The 16,605-nt window shown below is 37.5% G+C and overlaps 1 protein-coding gene across 1 annotated transcript in view; it reads right to left on the bottom strand.

Annotated features, from left to right (window-relative positions):
- ipo11 (importin 11) overlaps positions 1-16,605 on the bottom strand; it is a 117,525-nt gene that overhangs the window by 67,676 nt on the left and 33,244 nt on the right. The window contains exons 10-15 of the mRNA XM_006789810.2: positions 16,303-16,495; positions 15,254-15,406; positions 14,610-14,653; positions 12,545-12,635; positions 10,308-10,355; positions 8,733-8,838 (exon numbers count right to left, since the gene is read on the bottom strand). Coding sequence (XP_006789873.1) covers positions 8,733-8,838; positions 10,308-10,355; positions 12,545-12,635; positions 14,610-14,653; positions 15,254-15,406; positions 16,303-16,495 — 635 coding nt within the window. The remainder of the gene's footprint in view (positions 1-8,732; positions 8,839-10,307; positions 10,356-12,544; positions 12,636-14,609; positions 14,654-15,253; positions 15,407-16,302; positions 16,496-16,605) is intronic.

The following is a 16,605-nucleotide window of genomic DNA, read 5'->3' as shown; positions in this document are numbered from 1 at the left end:
GCTATTTTTTTCCAGTTTACCCACTGATGCAATAAATCAATAATATTATCATTGTTCTGAGATTCATAATAATTTTTAAAAAAGCCAAGCTACAGTGTCCCACTTCCACATATAACCAATACCTGCAACACAGAGGGGGACGATATAGTAAAACCATAACTGCAAGTTATATTATATACATAACAGGGTACATATTATATCGAGTGGATACACATGGATACCACAGTGGTATGATGCTCTGGCACCCAGCAGCGATTCCATCACTCACTGGAGATACCGTGAGGGGCAACAGGACGACTGGACTATGAAGCAAATCGTCAGCTCTAGTGTGTATGCATAAAACAAGCTACAAGTCTTGATCTTAAAAAAAAAAAAAATGTATAGCAAATAACATTAAAAACATATAGCAAATAACATTAAATTAAAGGCCTGCTGCACAGGATCACATTTAGAAACGAAAGTGGTTAAAGTGCTCAGCAGAACTGGAGCATCAAAGAAGAATGAACTATCCATCAATGACCTTTAAAGTAAAATAGAGTTAACCAGACAAACTGGATTTCCACAGGTTTTTTTGAGGCAATAACACGTGATGGTTCCAAAATGAGAAAGCAGGTATGCCAATGCCACTGGCAGTAAACAGGCAACTGGGAACATTTAACCAGCTCTCAATAAATCAAAATGTAAGCATCTCTGATCCAAAGAGAGAGTGACACTGCATGTAAATTATCCCATGATCATCTGTTATCATACTATCACTCACACAAGTTAAAATCTGTGGCTATTGCTAATGTTTGATTTGTGTTCTTAAAACTCTGAGAATATAGTACCTTTATCCCTTAGACTTGCACCGCTTTTCATTAATCTAACAAAATTTCAGCTTCATGTTTGAACCCTACTTACTTTCCACCAAAACCTTAATAACGGTCCCTTCAAATCTTGGCCCCAATAAAATTTCCATATTGCTTTCAACTCTGGAATAAGTCTAAGGGCAAGCATTTAATTAACGAATAAGCACACATATGAGGCATCAACAGGCACATCCAAGAATCAACAGGCAATGGCATCGGCTTTAATTAAAGAGAGTCTGTCTGCATCCAAAACGAGGAACCAGCCAGAAAAATTGGCAATGTGGAAGGAGATGCATGATGCTCAGATCACAGACATCAGGAAAGTTTAGAGACAAAAACTGCGACCACAGCAGCATTGCCACACAAAAATGAGACAGCATCGTGAGCCAAGATTGGTAAAGACAATTTTTTAAAATCTGCAAATGCTAATATGTATGCATTTTTTAATCTTTAATTCTGTGGCACAGGAATTTCAGCAGAGTTCAGGGCTGAATTTGAAGAGTTATGATTAACAGACAAAGAAGGAAAGTCCATGTAAGGAACACGTTTCCTGATTTGGTGATGGTTTATCAATGTTTGATTTTTGGCAAGGATCTGTCCCGCACAAAGAAATAAACAACATTTATGTATATAAGCAATATTTTTTTTCTACATTATGTTGTAGAAAACCAGTTGCAAAATGTCTTTGAGTATCCAACAAATAAATCTTTAACCTTCTCAACATTATTTCTGACTTTGTACTGACGTGACTAACAGACTACACGTTTCCAGGGCTATGTTGCATCTGTGCATGACAGGGAAAAAAAATACTGAATATCTGCTTCAGCAAGGGAGATTACAGGTGGTACAGTCTATTATTAGTGCAGTAGCAAAGTGGAAGAAAAGATTAGAGAAGCAGATGGACAGACAGGTTGACAGAGGTATTTGTCAAAGGTCAGACATGACTCATCCATGCTAAAGCTGTTTCCTCCTCCATAACTTCACACAGCTGTCAGGAACCCTGTTCATCATTTCTGGTAAGCCCATGGGAAATCCGTGGACAGAAATGAGCCCAAGGAATTTTACATTATTGCAGAGAAAGAAATCTTGCACAGTTGAGGCCACATAAATGTAATTTATTTCATACATTGCTGTGTGTATGTAAAACTTTATTTTCCCAATACTTAAAATTCCTAAGCAATGTAGTGTGAGACTTCCAAGTCTGAGAGTATGAAGAACCTTTTACACAGTGGCACAAAAGAATTCCCTTTACCATTCCTGCAAAAAGCGATTCAGCCTGGGTCTAAGGTTCGAGTGAACAGTTCTACATCACTGCCGTAAAGATTTAAGCACCATTTTTAGATTTTAGGACTCAAATTTAATTCACTTAGTCAACACCAAATGGAAGAGCTTGTAAGTCACAATCAGAGCTAATGCAAAAGAAACTAAAGAAAATGCAATGATATGACAAGTAGTATTTAAAAAAAAAAAATAGCTGCTGCCAGAGCTACCCCTCATCTTCAAGTAAATGCACCTTTAGTACAAATGTGAAAATCCTACATCACCTCATTTCAGCTACTGTATTCACAAGATTTTCACAAAACTTGACCTCTGGTCACCTAAAGGTCAAGGTTACGATAATCGAATGCATCCAAGGTTTTTAGTAGATGCACCTATGGAATCATTTTGAAAATCCTAGGTGTCATCTTTCTCGAGTGATCCTGTTCACAGGATTTACAGAACACTTAATCTCAACTAGTCCTAAGATTTTTTTAGATGTATGCCGCCTCATTCTGGAGTTACTGTATTCACAAAGTTGGGTGTCCAAGCTGCCTGTGATAGCACAAGACTTCATGGTTGAGGGATAAAAATGGAACCCCAATACAGTCCTAATCAACAGTTCAAGACTACTTGAAAAATGGCACACACACAAAAACATAAAAATCACATTTCGCATGGTTGGATCTTAACAACTTTCCAAGCAGAGCTTCAACATGCAACAAGGAGAAATGGAAGTGAGTGAATGCTTTAAAAAAAAAAAACAAACAAACAAAAAAAAACAAACAACAGAAATAGAAATCAAACTTCCAGGAATTGGAGTTGAATTGTCCAGTGTCTTGACAGACAGCCAACTGGATCCTCTGGCTCAGTGCTAGTTAAAAGTTTTGGGTCTTCCACTTGACTTTTCATAACCCTCAGGATCATTTAAGAAATTCCAAATGACTGCCTTGCTGCGTCCCACCTCAGCAGCAATGGCGCGCTGTGAGAGACCCTGCTTATGCAGTTCAACAACCCGACCATGTTCAAAAAGTTAAAGTTTTGGGGTTTTTTGCCTTTGCCATCAGAATGTCATGACAGTGTGACTACCTGACAGAAAGTAACAATAAATCCACTTTTTTGCACAGATTTGACCTTTTAAAAGCATGTGGTCATAAACGTTTGATCAGCCTGTTTCAGTTTAAGCCTGGTTTTCAATTAATTGCATGCTCAAACAAATGTTTTGTCTCCCTCCCATTTCTTCTTGTCACATGTTGAAGCTCTACTTGGAACCTTGTTTAGATCCAACCATGCAAAATGTGATTTTTTTTATTTTATTTATTTTTTTTGCCATTTTTCAAGTGGTCTTAAACTTTTGATCTGGACTTCATAATAAGCCCAGTTTTGTGAGTGCTTGTTTTCCCCAAGACTTGACCCCATGTAAACATGTTTGTATCACAACGTGCTTGTGATACAAACCTAACAAAAATCAACCCAATGTGTCTAAAACTAGCAATAAGAGAACACCAAGACTTAAAAGGCAACAACTTTGAAAATTCTCTTGGCTAACCAACAGATGCTTTTTACTCCAGACAGACACATCAAGCAACAAAAAGGAATGTCAAAGTGCCAAAGTGTTTCACAGCCTTCTATGCTGGCAAAGCCTGGAAGCAAAATAATTGAACACAAACCATATCTGTTTAGGTTACAACAAAAGGTGTTTTTTAGGCTAAACTGGGATGTCCAAATAAATAACACACAAAAAAAGTTCTCAGCTATGTCCAAATACAAGTCATGTGTTAGTTCTGAATATGTATGAGCTTCAAGATGCCTCGCTATCTCCTCTGTTCTTGTCTGGCATGCTGTCCCGTCACAGGTAAGACAGCTGTTTTGGCTTAGGCAGAAAAGGGAGGAAAATAGTGACAGCAAGTTAAAAATTAAAGTACTGTTTCTCATGAGGGCTCAAGTGTGACTGGATACAATGTGCATCTGTGTAGTCATTATGCCAAATACTGACAAACGACTCACTGGCTGCCTGAGGCTCAGCCATAGGTGTAAGCCACACACAGCAGCTTTGCTGACAGATTTGGGTGTGAATACATGCACTGTTACTACTTCACACCAAGTGATACAAGCAGACTTATCCAGGGCCTAAACTTATCATGAAAAATGCAAACTGCAAGAGGTGCAAGGGCACTATTAAAGTCTTGTAAGAAAAAATACATTAAAAAAAACGCAAGCTAGCAAATAAACATCTACATAGCTTCTACTGGATGAGCGGCTCAGAAGCATTAGATGGAGGGTGATTTGTCTTTAATACAGAAATCACAATTCACAATCAAATATCATTTGAATGCAAATTATATTCAAGTTGTTTTTAAGTCTTGTAAGTAACTCAGATCTCAGTTGTAAACACCATGAACTGTAGACTTTTTAAGTTTGCATTCTTAGGCAACACTTTGTTAAACGGTTAGGGACCCACAGCCCTGAAATGCTGATTTGTTTTAAAATGGAATGAAAAAAAAGTTTGGCAGATTTCTGATCTAAAGAATATATTCAACCCTAAAGAAACAACTCAAGATGATAAGAGGCACAGAAACTGTATCCAAGCAGTAAACAGAAAATCCTGTGAGTGAAAGGAGTTTGCCAAAGATATTGATTCAGCTATTGCAATGATACTGTTATTTGCAAGAAACGGGTTTTTCTTGCATTAATAACAATTATACCTGTCACCTGAGCATATTACTGTGGATCTCTGGGATTCTATTATGTGTGAAAATGTGAGATCACAATATGCACGCCATAATAAACACTCCAACAGTGAATACACAAAGGGCCAAGGAAGGCAGACAGTTCAGCATCTGGGAATGTTCTGGTAACAGTGACAAATGTGCATCGAGCAAGTGTGTCAGCCAGAAAACCTGCTTTGAATGTGACGTCTGCAAATACCAAACAGGTATTGTCCCTCTGCTTCTTTCTTCTTACTGACACTGCCAAGTTAGAGAGCTATTTTAGCTATTCTGATGCTGTGCTTTATTTGTTGCTAGTAGTGGCTGGTGTGTGTGTGTGTGTGTGTGTGTGTGTGTGTGTGTGTGTGTGTGTGTGTGTGTGTGTGTGTGTGTGTGTGTGTACTGCCCTAATCTCTTTACATACTCAAATTATCACAAGATGTAAGGCCCCCAACTTAAATAAATGAATACATTTTAAAGAAAGCACTATTAGAACATTTTAAAGGTGTGATACTTTCAAAAATGTCGCAAATCACAGAAAGTTGAACAAAGCAGAGATAAGTCAGGTGGCACAGGCCACTACAAGTAATTACAAGTCTACAATAGAACACTTCATGACCTGGACCCCACAATTCAGCAGTATCAAATCCACCTACACACCTTTGGGGTGAACTTCAAAGCAGCATCAGTAAAAAAAGAACTTCCACTTATAAACCTTGGGGAGCTGTGCGAAGCACTAATGTCTGCTTGGTTAGCTTTGATACCAAGAGCACGACGGCTCGGTGGTTCAGTAAGTGCCACAAGGGTGACAACTCTTTCAAATGTGGGCCTTTACTGTATGGAACAGCGACTTTCAACTTTATAGCCACGGAGTGCATATATAGATATACTATATAAAATGAGTAGTTCAGATCCACTGTATATCAAAAAACCTGCAGATCACACATATTTGGAAGTTTAAAGTGTTTGGATGGCAGTCATAATAAAGTGTTCTGAATATACAGCTTTAACATCAGGTGGCTTTAGATCAACTAGGTAGGAACGTGTGCATATGTGTGTGGGAGGGGGGTTAGCGGGCTGTGATAAGGCAGGTTACAAACAGCAAGTTAATTGCAGTAACATTACACAAGTGTATTCTTATTTGTAGTACACCCCACTGAGAGCTGAGAATAAAATACTACATTCCAACTTGAAAAACAGGATAATATACTGACAGTGTAAAAACAAGCATCACAAAGATGAAGTCCTTTAACAGATGTAGGCAGTCATGCATGAGCACTTGAAAACAGAAACCTCTGACTGCTACAGAGAAAAACTCCACGCACCAAGGGAGATCATCAAGCATGTCCCTTTTTAAACCATCCATGATGAATACACATTCCCAACTTCAGAAGCCCCATCAAAGTACTGTGGGAACCATGTGACAGAAACACAGCTTCATTTGCACACCACAACAGAGAAATCAATGAGAGTTGAAAAGTTTATCTGCTGTCCTCGATGTAACTAACCTTGGCTTTGCTGAATCCGAGTACAGCTCAAGGATATGTTTTATACGACTTGCTTTGTTTTGGTGGACCACGAGTCGGAATATTGACTGACTGATTGATAAGGCCAGTGTCTTTTTATGATCACATTTTTACTGACAAGATAAAAGACAATAATGAATTTATATTGTAAGCAATGAACAGGCTGTTCCACTGTGTGCCACTCTTTCACCATCATCATGAAACATTGAAAGTATTTTATTTTAAAAACAAATACACAGACACATTTTGTAAAATTTATGACACATATTGAGTGTCATGCTTCTTTGAGTAGCCATACCGCAGTGTCTACTGCTTTGATTGTGCATTCACACAGTAGTGCAAAAAGAACTCCGAGACTCATTGCTTCACCACTTCCCAGCAACTGAGGAGCACCGCACATGACATGCTTCCAGAGTTTTAGCCGAAAGGGAATTTCTTACTGGCTTCTAATTACTGTTCTACTTTACAGTTTTAATTTCAATTTGTCACTTGCATCAATTTTAATGCCTCTACACTAGCAACAGCTGTAGCTTCAGGCACTGAGTTTTCAGATTCAAGTTGTGCCTCTCTATCGCCCCTATCGCTCTCTCTCTCCATTCATTTTATCCACAGCCTTTATTGGGAAGGCCATGGATAAATTTCTTAAAATTTGGAAGAAACATTCAAGTGGATTAAAAGATGGCCACTGTGGCCTTGCAAAAAATGTTTTGGACCACAACTCAAGAATTTATATGCCAATTGTGATCAAATATGACATAGTCTATCAGGTAAAACTCATGCCATGCCCAAAAGGTCAGAGGGCTAACGTTCGTAATTATTTTATAATCATCAATAAATAACATGTAAGGATTTTGATGATATTTCACATTTGGTCAGATGATGAACTGGTCATCTTTGTTAAGCTGCAACTTGTGTGTTTTCTGGTTGGTGCAGTAATTCAAATAGTCTTCGACTAACACCATTAATGTGTATTTGCATGAGTGCACAAAAAATTGAGAAAAATTCAGAGCTGGCATTTGACTACATAATGGTTTTTGGGGTTTTTTTTTTTACTCATCTTCAGTGTTTCCCAGGAGTCTCAAAATTTAAAATCCTCCCTTAGAGTAAAACTGCATTCTGTATTGTTTCTTTAAAGACTGGATTAAGCTTTAAAAAGAGATTAAAGCCCAGGTAAAAATAGAGAGGTTATCTGCACTTGCATAGCCTGGAGGAAGAATCAGTGTGACATCAAATACCATGCACTGTGACGTCAGCACCAACCCTCGGTGACCAACCTTCTGAGTGCTGCTTTGATTGTGTATTGTGTTTCGTGTGTGTGTGTGTGTGTGTGTGTGTGTGTGTGTGTGTGTGTGTGTGTGTGTGTGTGTGTGTGTGCGCGTGTGTGTGCGCGTGTGTGTGCGCGTGTGTGTGCGCGTGTGTGCGTGCGTGCGCGCGCGCGCGCACGTGTGTAGGGCACTTCCATTGTTCTTCATTTCCACACCATCTGACCTCTGGTCAGTGTCTCCCTTTTCTAACACCTTTTAAATCCCTCCATGTCGCAACTCATTGTAACTTTAGCTGACTGCCTGTAGAGCCCTTACAGAGTTCTTTCACAGTTTAAAAAAAGTTTTTCTATTGAGTGCTGCTGATGTCCGCATTTGTCTGCTGCTTGTAAAGTGATGTGAAAACTAGCAGTATTTTTTAACATAACCATGACAGAAAAAACACCCCAAGTATTTGTTACTTATGAGCTTTTTTGTATGCATTCAATGTGCTACAGGCTGTGAGGCTGTGAGAAAGCTAGAGAGGTTAATAGTCAATTAACTTGAGTACACTGGAAGGAGTGTTAAATATGCAACATAACAGACATTGAAACTGAGCTTGCATACAGTAAAACACAGATTACAAAAGAACTGCTAAACTGCTTCACTATTATCATTTCAACCCTGAAGGAGACCGATGTGGTCAAATGAGACATGTTCAAAAAAGGTAAGTATCCCCCCTCCAAGCCACCCCCCCCCCCCCCCCAACAAAATATAAATAAATAAATAAAAGTAATAATAATAATAATAACATTCCTTTTAATAATTCAGTAACCATGTCATACAAAAATACAATCCTTACAGAAGGCTAATAAATTACTTAAATGTGGTATATTTACCTCTGTGAGGCCATTAGTGATTTAGGCCAAAAAAATAATTTTATTGTTTAATGTTATCTAAGCAGTAATAATTGGAGTGAAATTTCAAAAACTCATTTCACAGTCAAGTGGTCAACCTCTTCTAATTTAGTTAGATCTGGTATTTTTTTTTCCCCATTAGTGCACGCTTTAATATTAAAATACATTTAAAAAAAAAAAAAAGAAAGAAAGAAACATTTAAAAATAGAATATTGAGAGAAGACAAAAAGAATACCTGTGATGGCTGACTTGCAACTCTCCAAGAAGCTGATTCTTGAACCACTGGTCAAAGTCCACATTGTCAAACAGTTCATAAGCTGCTAATCCCACTGCATTGTATACTGCAGAGAAAAAAAGTTACACTGGTTACAATACTCACAATACGACTGACATATTTCCCCTACAAGAATCTTTTCATTTAACCATTGGTTAAATGCTTGTGCAACACATGCACAGCAGCACAGACAAACAGCTCTTGAGGCTCTTTGACGCAAGTGAAAACACAAAATTTGACGAATTAAACTGCAGGGGACCATCACAAAAATGTAACTTCATCCAACTTAACATGGACATTTTAAAGAAGCGAATAAAAGCAAAATGGCTAAAGCTAAAGCTACACAGAGCTTAGAGCCAGTCAGGCTCTGCCGGCCTTGACCAAGCTTGAGATGTTATTAGCAAACTTGAAAACTGGTAAGGTAAAACATGTCCGGTAAATGTCAGTGTAGAGTAATTTGGGGTTACTGGAATGTAGCTATGGTTTCCAACAAATTAATGCTTGTTGTGAAGCTTTCATTCTGCTAACAGTAGGCTGAATATGCTTCAAATATGCAGGCAAATATTAACATACAAAACAACAAAACAAAAAAAGAGTACATGTTATAGAAACATAGACATCATAATAATGATACTATAGGTTATGCTTCAGGCAGAAATTGGTGTAATGGTGACTAAAATGAAGAGGAGTGCAATAAAAGAATAAAAGAAAAGATGATATTAGAAAAAGTGACAGAATGAGAACAATATAATATAAAAAGGGATAAAAGAACACACACAAAACAAGAAATAGTAAATGGCCTGCATTTGTATAGCGCTTTACTCAGTCCCTAAGGACCCCAAAGCGCTTTACACTACATTCAGTCATTCACCCATTCACACACACATTCACACACTGGAAATGGCAAGCTACATTGTAGCCACAGCTGCCCTGGGGTGCACTGACAGAGGCGAGGCTGCCGGACACTGGCGCCACCGGGCCCTCTGACCAAGAAATAGTGGCTGTTACTATTTATAATTTATCTTCAGAAGTAATGAATTTTGAAATGACAAAAAGCAGAGAACAGGACTGATAAAAAAACAAAACGAAGAGAAACTGATCCGATTTACGGAGAAAGAAACAGACTTTTTCCATTATTTTAATTCTCTTGTATTATGTAAGGCTGAATATGGGCAACTTGTGAAACAAAGAAAAAAACCATAAACCAGCAAAAACAAGGGAAATATAATCATTTAGGTGTCTATGATCAGATTCAGAGGAGTTTAACACTTTAGATACATATTCTGTCATTTATTTTGAGAAAAACCGGGACTAATGATATGATGTACAGATGGATAGTGGAGTGGTGCAAAAGTAGCAATCTTATATTATACTACTGACAAGGGAGGGAAGTCTCAAAAGGCAGCTAAGAGCTCTTTGGAATTGGTCTTTTTTGTTGGGGAAGATTTTTGTGTTAGAACAGTCAAACTCTGATACTCCCAGCACGACAGGGCAATAATTACAATGGAGTAAAAAGTACGTGAGCTTTTGACTGACCTGCATCCTTCATTAGCAACTGAACAGAGTCTTCCACATTGGTTGGGCCTGAAAAGACACAAACATACACTGGATTTAATTTCAGTAACAAGGCAGAATCAATAAAATAAGCAATATAGCAGCATATATATTGTCCCAGTATTGTTCTTTGACAGTGGAATGTATATAAGGTATGCAACTGACAACTGGAAATTAAACAAACACGGTTCCAATAGATCGGTCTTGCTTAAGCCATTTTGATGGGCTGTTCTCGCTCTCTAGTTGTATACTCAGGTTTCAAAATCAATAGATGTCTTCTTTCAACCATAGAATTACCCAAACTGGTGTTTTCCTTGCTCCAGCAAAACCAATTTCCACTCTGACACTTAAAAGGAAAAGTAGCTCGAGAGACAGGGCAGAAGGGGACCTTGTAATCCACCCAAGTGAGCAATAGCACAACCAATTCAGCAACAGAACAAGAGCTACACACCAGTACCCCCATGAGATGAGGAGCAGTGTGCCAAATTTGCGTGTGGACGTGACCGGGAGTTTAGAAAGGTGGACGTAATGACAGCCAATAGCAGAGTTCATACTGACTGTTAAGCTTAAATATTGAACTAAATCTGTGCTTCATCAACAGATGTGAATAGACTTGTTTGTACTTTGCAAACTGCCTCAGACCATGTGTATGAGCAAATAATATATACTTATTTAGGTTTCCAGACTCATGTCACCTAAAATTTGGTCAAAAGTAAGAATATTAATATTTATTATTATAATACTATTATAAAGACTAAAAATATCAGCCATCGGGCTACTCAACACCCACAATAAACTCCAAGCTGTCACTAAACACTGGCGATACTTGGGTGGGGATACAAGAAACCATGTCAAGTAATATAAATATGCATATGAAGGGGCATGGAGAAAGCTCTACAACAGACATTTTATTTTTTCAATGCAATGCCCAATCACGTCACAAAGATGCCATAACAGGCCCACATCATGTTGTAATATAAAGATTATTAAAATTTTAGTATAGCCCTTGCTCTTCGAGGGGAATTGCGTTTTTTTTCTTATTGTTATGTTAAATGTATGAAAACTTTTAAAAACACTTCATGATGTCCTTTATCACTTGTCACTCTAGTTTCAGTTACAGCAGTGAGTTTCTTATCTTGGCTGATACATGAGCCATACCTTCACCTGCTCCCTTCATACTCTTTTGGTCTACCTGGTGGCCCCCCTCCCCCGCACAAACTTTGATGTCAAACCTTTTTTTTGTGCCTTCAATATCAGCCACAGTGCATGTCTCAGGGGATACAGAACTCATCTCCTCTGTTACTGGAGCCTGAGCCTTGCTTTTTTCTTTCCCATTTTTACCATTGTCATTTCAGAGGAAACACTGTGGAAAGTTGAACCTTCTCTGGCACTATTTTTTAATCCTTTTTTTTGGTCAGAAATTCTCCTGCACAGAACGTTCCAAAGTTAATGTTTCTTTATTTAGAGAAATGGAGGTGTTGCTAGATTGTGAGCCAATCGCTAATATAAGCAGTGCAGTAAGAACAAACTCCAGAATATTCCATGAATCTGATGGTAGTTTTGTGTGTTTACTTTTTCTTCCACACTGTAAGTAAAATTTATATGCAAATATTAGTGACTCAGGGCCAATTTCACTACTTACAGCTGCATGAGTAAGGGTATATACTGCAGCTGAACAGAGGTATTCAACACAATCTTTCCACAAGTATAACTTCTTATGCAAACTTCTTAAATTAAAAAAAAATCACTTATTTTATAAAAAGTTGAAATTAAGATTACTTGGCACAAAAATTGTTAAAAAAAAAGTTTTTTTTCTTAAAGTTTGTGTTTTGTTTCTGTGATACTTGTACTTTTTCCCCCTAAAAAGGACCTCCTGGGATATGAATTGTCACATATTGGTGGGAGAAGTTGCACGTTGTTTGTTTCATTTTTGCCTTTTCTATTGTTTGTTTTAGTTTTTTAAGGCTAATAACCAAAAGAAAACCCAAAAACCCAAAGTTCACCACAATCAGGCTACAAAATGATTTGTACAAACAGCCTCTAAAATGATGATAAACTGAATCTATTTATGCATTATAAAGATGTATGAGTGTGTTATTTCTAGCTAAATGTGCCCAATTGACTGGCTCTTGCCCATACAGTTTTCATTGCCAAGGTGTTAAAAATTCACTGGATTGAAATTAGACTATGTGATTTGTAGCTATAATGCTTAAACTGACCCTGGAGATTCTGAACCATATCCAGCAGCACTGGTGTCAGCGTCTGGCTGTAGTTGTGGAAGATATCCAGGAACAGTACTTCTGTGCAGGGCTAAATACAGAAATAAGTTAGAACAAATAAAAATAGAGACAGGTAGTTGACAGAATATTAACACATGCAGCATCACATTTAGCTCAAGTCATTACAGCTACTTTTTATAGGATCACAATTCTTTAGTCTCAACAGCACCTTGGGTTCTGCTGGGCATTTAGAGGTGGGATAAGGTGAGGAGTGCAGCTATCGCATTAATATTTGATAAGGACAAAAACAAAAGTCATACAAAAAGGTGCGACAAACATAAATAAACAATACATTGTGTTCCCAGTTCAATAGAAATACAATCAATATAACACTGTTAGGGGATTTTAGTGGGTGTCTATGCTCAATAAAGAAACGGCCTAGACGACTTCATTAGTTTACTGGGTTAAAAAAAAAAAAAGCATATTAAAAAGGTGTAAGAAAGAGGTCATGGTCTGTGCCATTTGTGAAAAAATCCCATTTGCCACAATATCAGTGAGAGCTGATATACTGGTAGTATAACCGGTCCTCTTACACGGTACTTCAATCAGCTTCATGAGAATAGGACAAACAGAACAGATTCTAACTGATACAGAAACGATCCGTCCTGAGGTTCACAATGTGCTAAAAAGCTGTTCAAAGAAGTCTGCCACTAAGCCTAGTGGTTGCTTATTTTAGCCTATATTTACATGCACAATTTTTAAAAGTAAGTGTTCTACTTGAAAAGCAGCAAACTCTTTTGTTCATTAAAAAAAATTACATATGAATCCATTGTAAATCAGTATACATTTAAGTTGCAGCACACATTTGTGGATCCTGAGGCTATGAGTGTATCTGTGGCTATTTTAAAACTTCTCTCAAAAACAGAAAAGCTTCATAATTAATTGCCATGCACATGTATGAATTGATGTGTGAATTCAGAAGTTACTAGATTCCAACATATATAAATAAAATCATCCTCTAAGGCATTCAGTTTTATAGCGCTGCATTTAAAAAAAAAATTAAAAAAAATAAAAAAAACTATCAGAGAGGAACACCGATGCATTAAAAGGTATGAAAATTCACAAAATTGTTGTTTTCTAGAAGAATTCAAAACTATGAAGTAATTAGATGTTTAATACGTTCTTAGACCATAAAGCCACTTTTCTTCTGCTGCTCATGGCTTAAATGCATAAAAACTTGTACAAGGCTTGGAGTTCACTGAAAGAATATGTTACTGTACTTCAAAGAAACAGCAGGGCAGACATTTGTCATCTGAAGTGATGAAAGTAAGTGGAATGGGGCACAACACAGGAGAGGGATAGAGAAGAAAAAGGACCATGGATAAAAGATTATGTCATGCATCAGCAACAGCTGAAGATAAGCCTCTAAAACTAACTAGACTCATGACAACCTTTAAAACTCCAGGCACCACTAAATGTTTTATGATGCTGCAATGTATACAGTCAACCACCACAGAACTGCACAGCATTTCTGAAAATACAGCACACATAGAAATATGTAACAATACTGCTGCAATTAACTGAAATGAAACTGGCTGTTATGATCATTTAAATCTACATTTTTATGATTGTAAAGACAGACATTAAAATTAATTTCTGTCTGTTCTCGACATTCAGTTTTACCCAAAAACACAGGGGATCGATTTATTTTTGCTTTATTAATTCCTTTAATGCTTATTTTTTTGTGTGATGAGGCAAATATTTAATTTCCTTCTTTTGAGCATAAGATCGAACAGACTGTTCTTCCATACCAACTCAGTGTGCTATATATGTAACAGTTCAAAGTACTGGTACTCATATAGCACTTTCCTATTCTAACTGAGCACTCAAAGCAAAGCAAAACATTCACCTTTCCATAAACGCTCATGAATGTACTGGTAGAGGGGACTGAATCACTGATCTTCTGATTAGTGGATGACCTGGTCTACCCTCCTGAGCCACAGCTACCCTATTAATTTACCATTTCCCTGCACATATATATAGATACATATAAAAATATACTTACCCGCAGACTGTATTTCCAAGAGTCACCACCTGTCTCTTCCACAGCTGAAACAGTTACAAAAAATAATTATCCATTAGAAAATGTTGATTAGGAGGTGATGGCTGACACTGCACAACAGAAACAGCATATATATTATGACAAAGCCCTGAAATTGCAAGTGTGTTTTCTCACACACACTCCAATATGTGGCTCTGACTGACTATAAAATTGGATTCAAATGTCAACAGACTGAACTCCCACACTGGGCCCTTGTGGTTTTAGCTTTATGAAGTGTTTTGTCTGAGTGGTCAGTGTCATTACATAAAGCCTGTGAGGACACTATGATGTTTTGAAAATATATCAAGATCTCAAATGCTGCCTATAACTACAAACGCGCACCAAGAGCTATACCCTATAAATTATGTCAATTGACAGTTTTAAGGAGAATCAAAAATAAGTATTATAAATCACAAAGTATTAATTTAATTGCTTTAAATCTGCAAACTGTCCAATTTATGGATCAAGGGTATTAATATAATATGGTCATTTGATGGTAGCAATCATTTACCTAATGCTGTAGATTCTCCCTAATACATCAAAATTTAAAACATTGCAAAATCCATACAAGTTCAAATTTGCGAGCATATTTGTAGATGTGATATTACCAAAGCTCTCAGGGTCCTCTTCCCACATTGCTAGCTCTTCCTCTGTGAGAAGGAAGTAGTGTGAGACAAGCCGACGTCCAATCTCTGTCAGTGTGGGGTGGGTGAAGAATGCCGTCTTGATTTTGTGAGCTTCCAGGCTCTCTGGTTTACTGTCTGAAGGATGGAGAAATACAACAATAAATAAAGGAAAAAGACAACATTTCAGTCGTAAGTCATCACAAACACAGACACTTTTCTTCAAAATATTGTTACTTAATACAATACAAACATTGTATTATATCAGTACTGTCGCTACAGACATTTAGTACGTAAGATTCCTAAATATAAATAAGGACTGCAAGGCAAAATCTCTTAATTTTTAGGCAACAAGCAGCTGAAGTAATCCTCAAGTGTGACTCATTTCTTTGCCGTCTGCTCATTAACTTCAAAATCATAATTCATTTTAATAATGTTTCTGGTAAAAAGAAAAAGAAAAAAATCTGCTCTGTTGCTCATTTTTTATTTTTTATTAATTTGTGCATGATTTAAGGTTACAGTAAAAGAAGAAAATTAAACAGCCCTTTAACTTCCTCATTTATCTTCTCTGTTATAGGAAAGCAAACCTGAAGTCATGACCAACTCTGACACAGCAACACAGTCAGATATTCGAATGAAACCCAGAACCTTGGATTGTCAGAATGGGAAAGTTCTTGAGTAAGGAACCCCAGAGATTATGCTAGCTGACAGAAGAAAGACCAACTGCTGTGCCATTTGCTAATGAACCACTAGAAACCTCAGGCAGCTTGGGAAAAGAAAAAAAAAAATACATGGAGCTTCGATGGAGTACAGTGACACCGATGGCGTTATAGCCCTGTGCTATTGAAACTCACTGTCAGTGACGCGTATTCAAGGGCTTGTGGCATTTCTGCTGACTTTTAAATCACAAACCTAAAATGAAATGTTTATTACCTACCGAGAGCATCATTTTAATTTTTAGTATTATCACGTATATTTTTCAGTTATTCTCCAACCCTTCAGACTCCTTTTCCCCCGAGACACTCACAACTTACCATCAATGTTCTTGGCGGGTTTGTAGGCATCATTCTTTACAATCATCTTGATGAGGTTCATGCACTGAACAATAAAACGTTCAAAGGTCACTCCCTCTCCTGCAGGCGTGAACACGTAGGTAACAGCAAACTCCAGGGAACGCTGGATGAGCGGTATAAATGCGCATGGATGGTATTCCAGGAAATCTAACAACTACGTGAGAGGAAGGGGTAGACAGAACACAAGGACAGATACATAAAAACAGTGGTAAATTAAAAGAAGCTATAACAGGCCAGCCTCAGAGGCAGAATGCACAACCTATT

Source organism: Neolamprologus brichardi, chromosome 12 (genome assembly GCF_056152115.1).
Source record: "Neolamprologus brichardi isolate AB-2024 chromosome 12, ASM5615211v1, whole genome shotgun sequence".
In the NCBI taxonomy this organism is placed as follows: Eukaryota; Metazoa; Chordata; class Actinopteri; order Cichliformes; family Cichlidae; genus Neolamprologus; species Neolamprologus brichardi.
The sequence above is the reverse complement of the archived record's forward strand: the minus strand, read 5'-3'. Positions and strand labels throughout refer to the sequence as shown.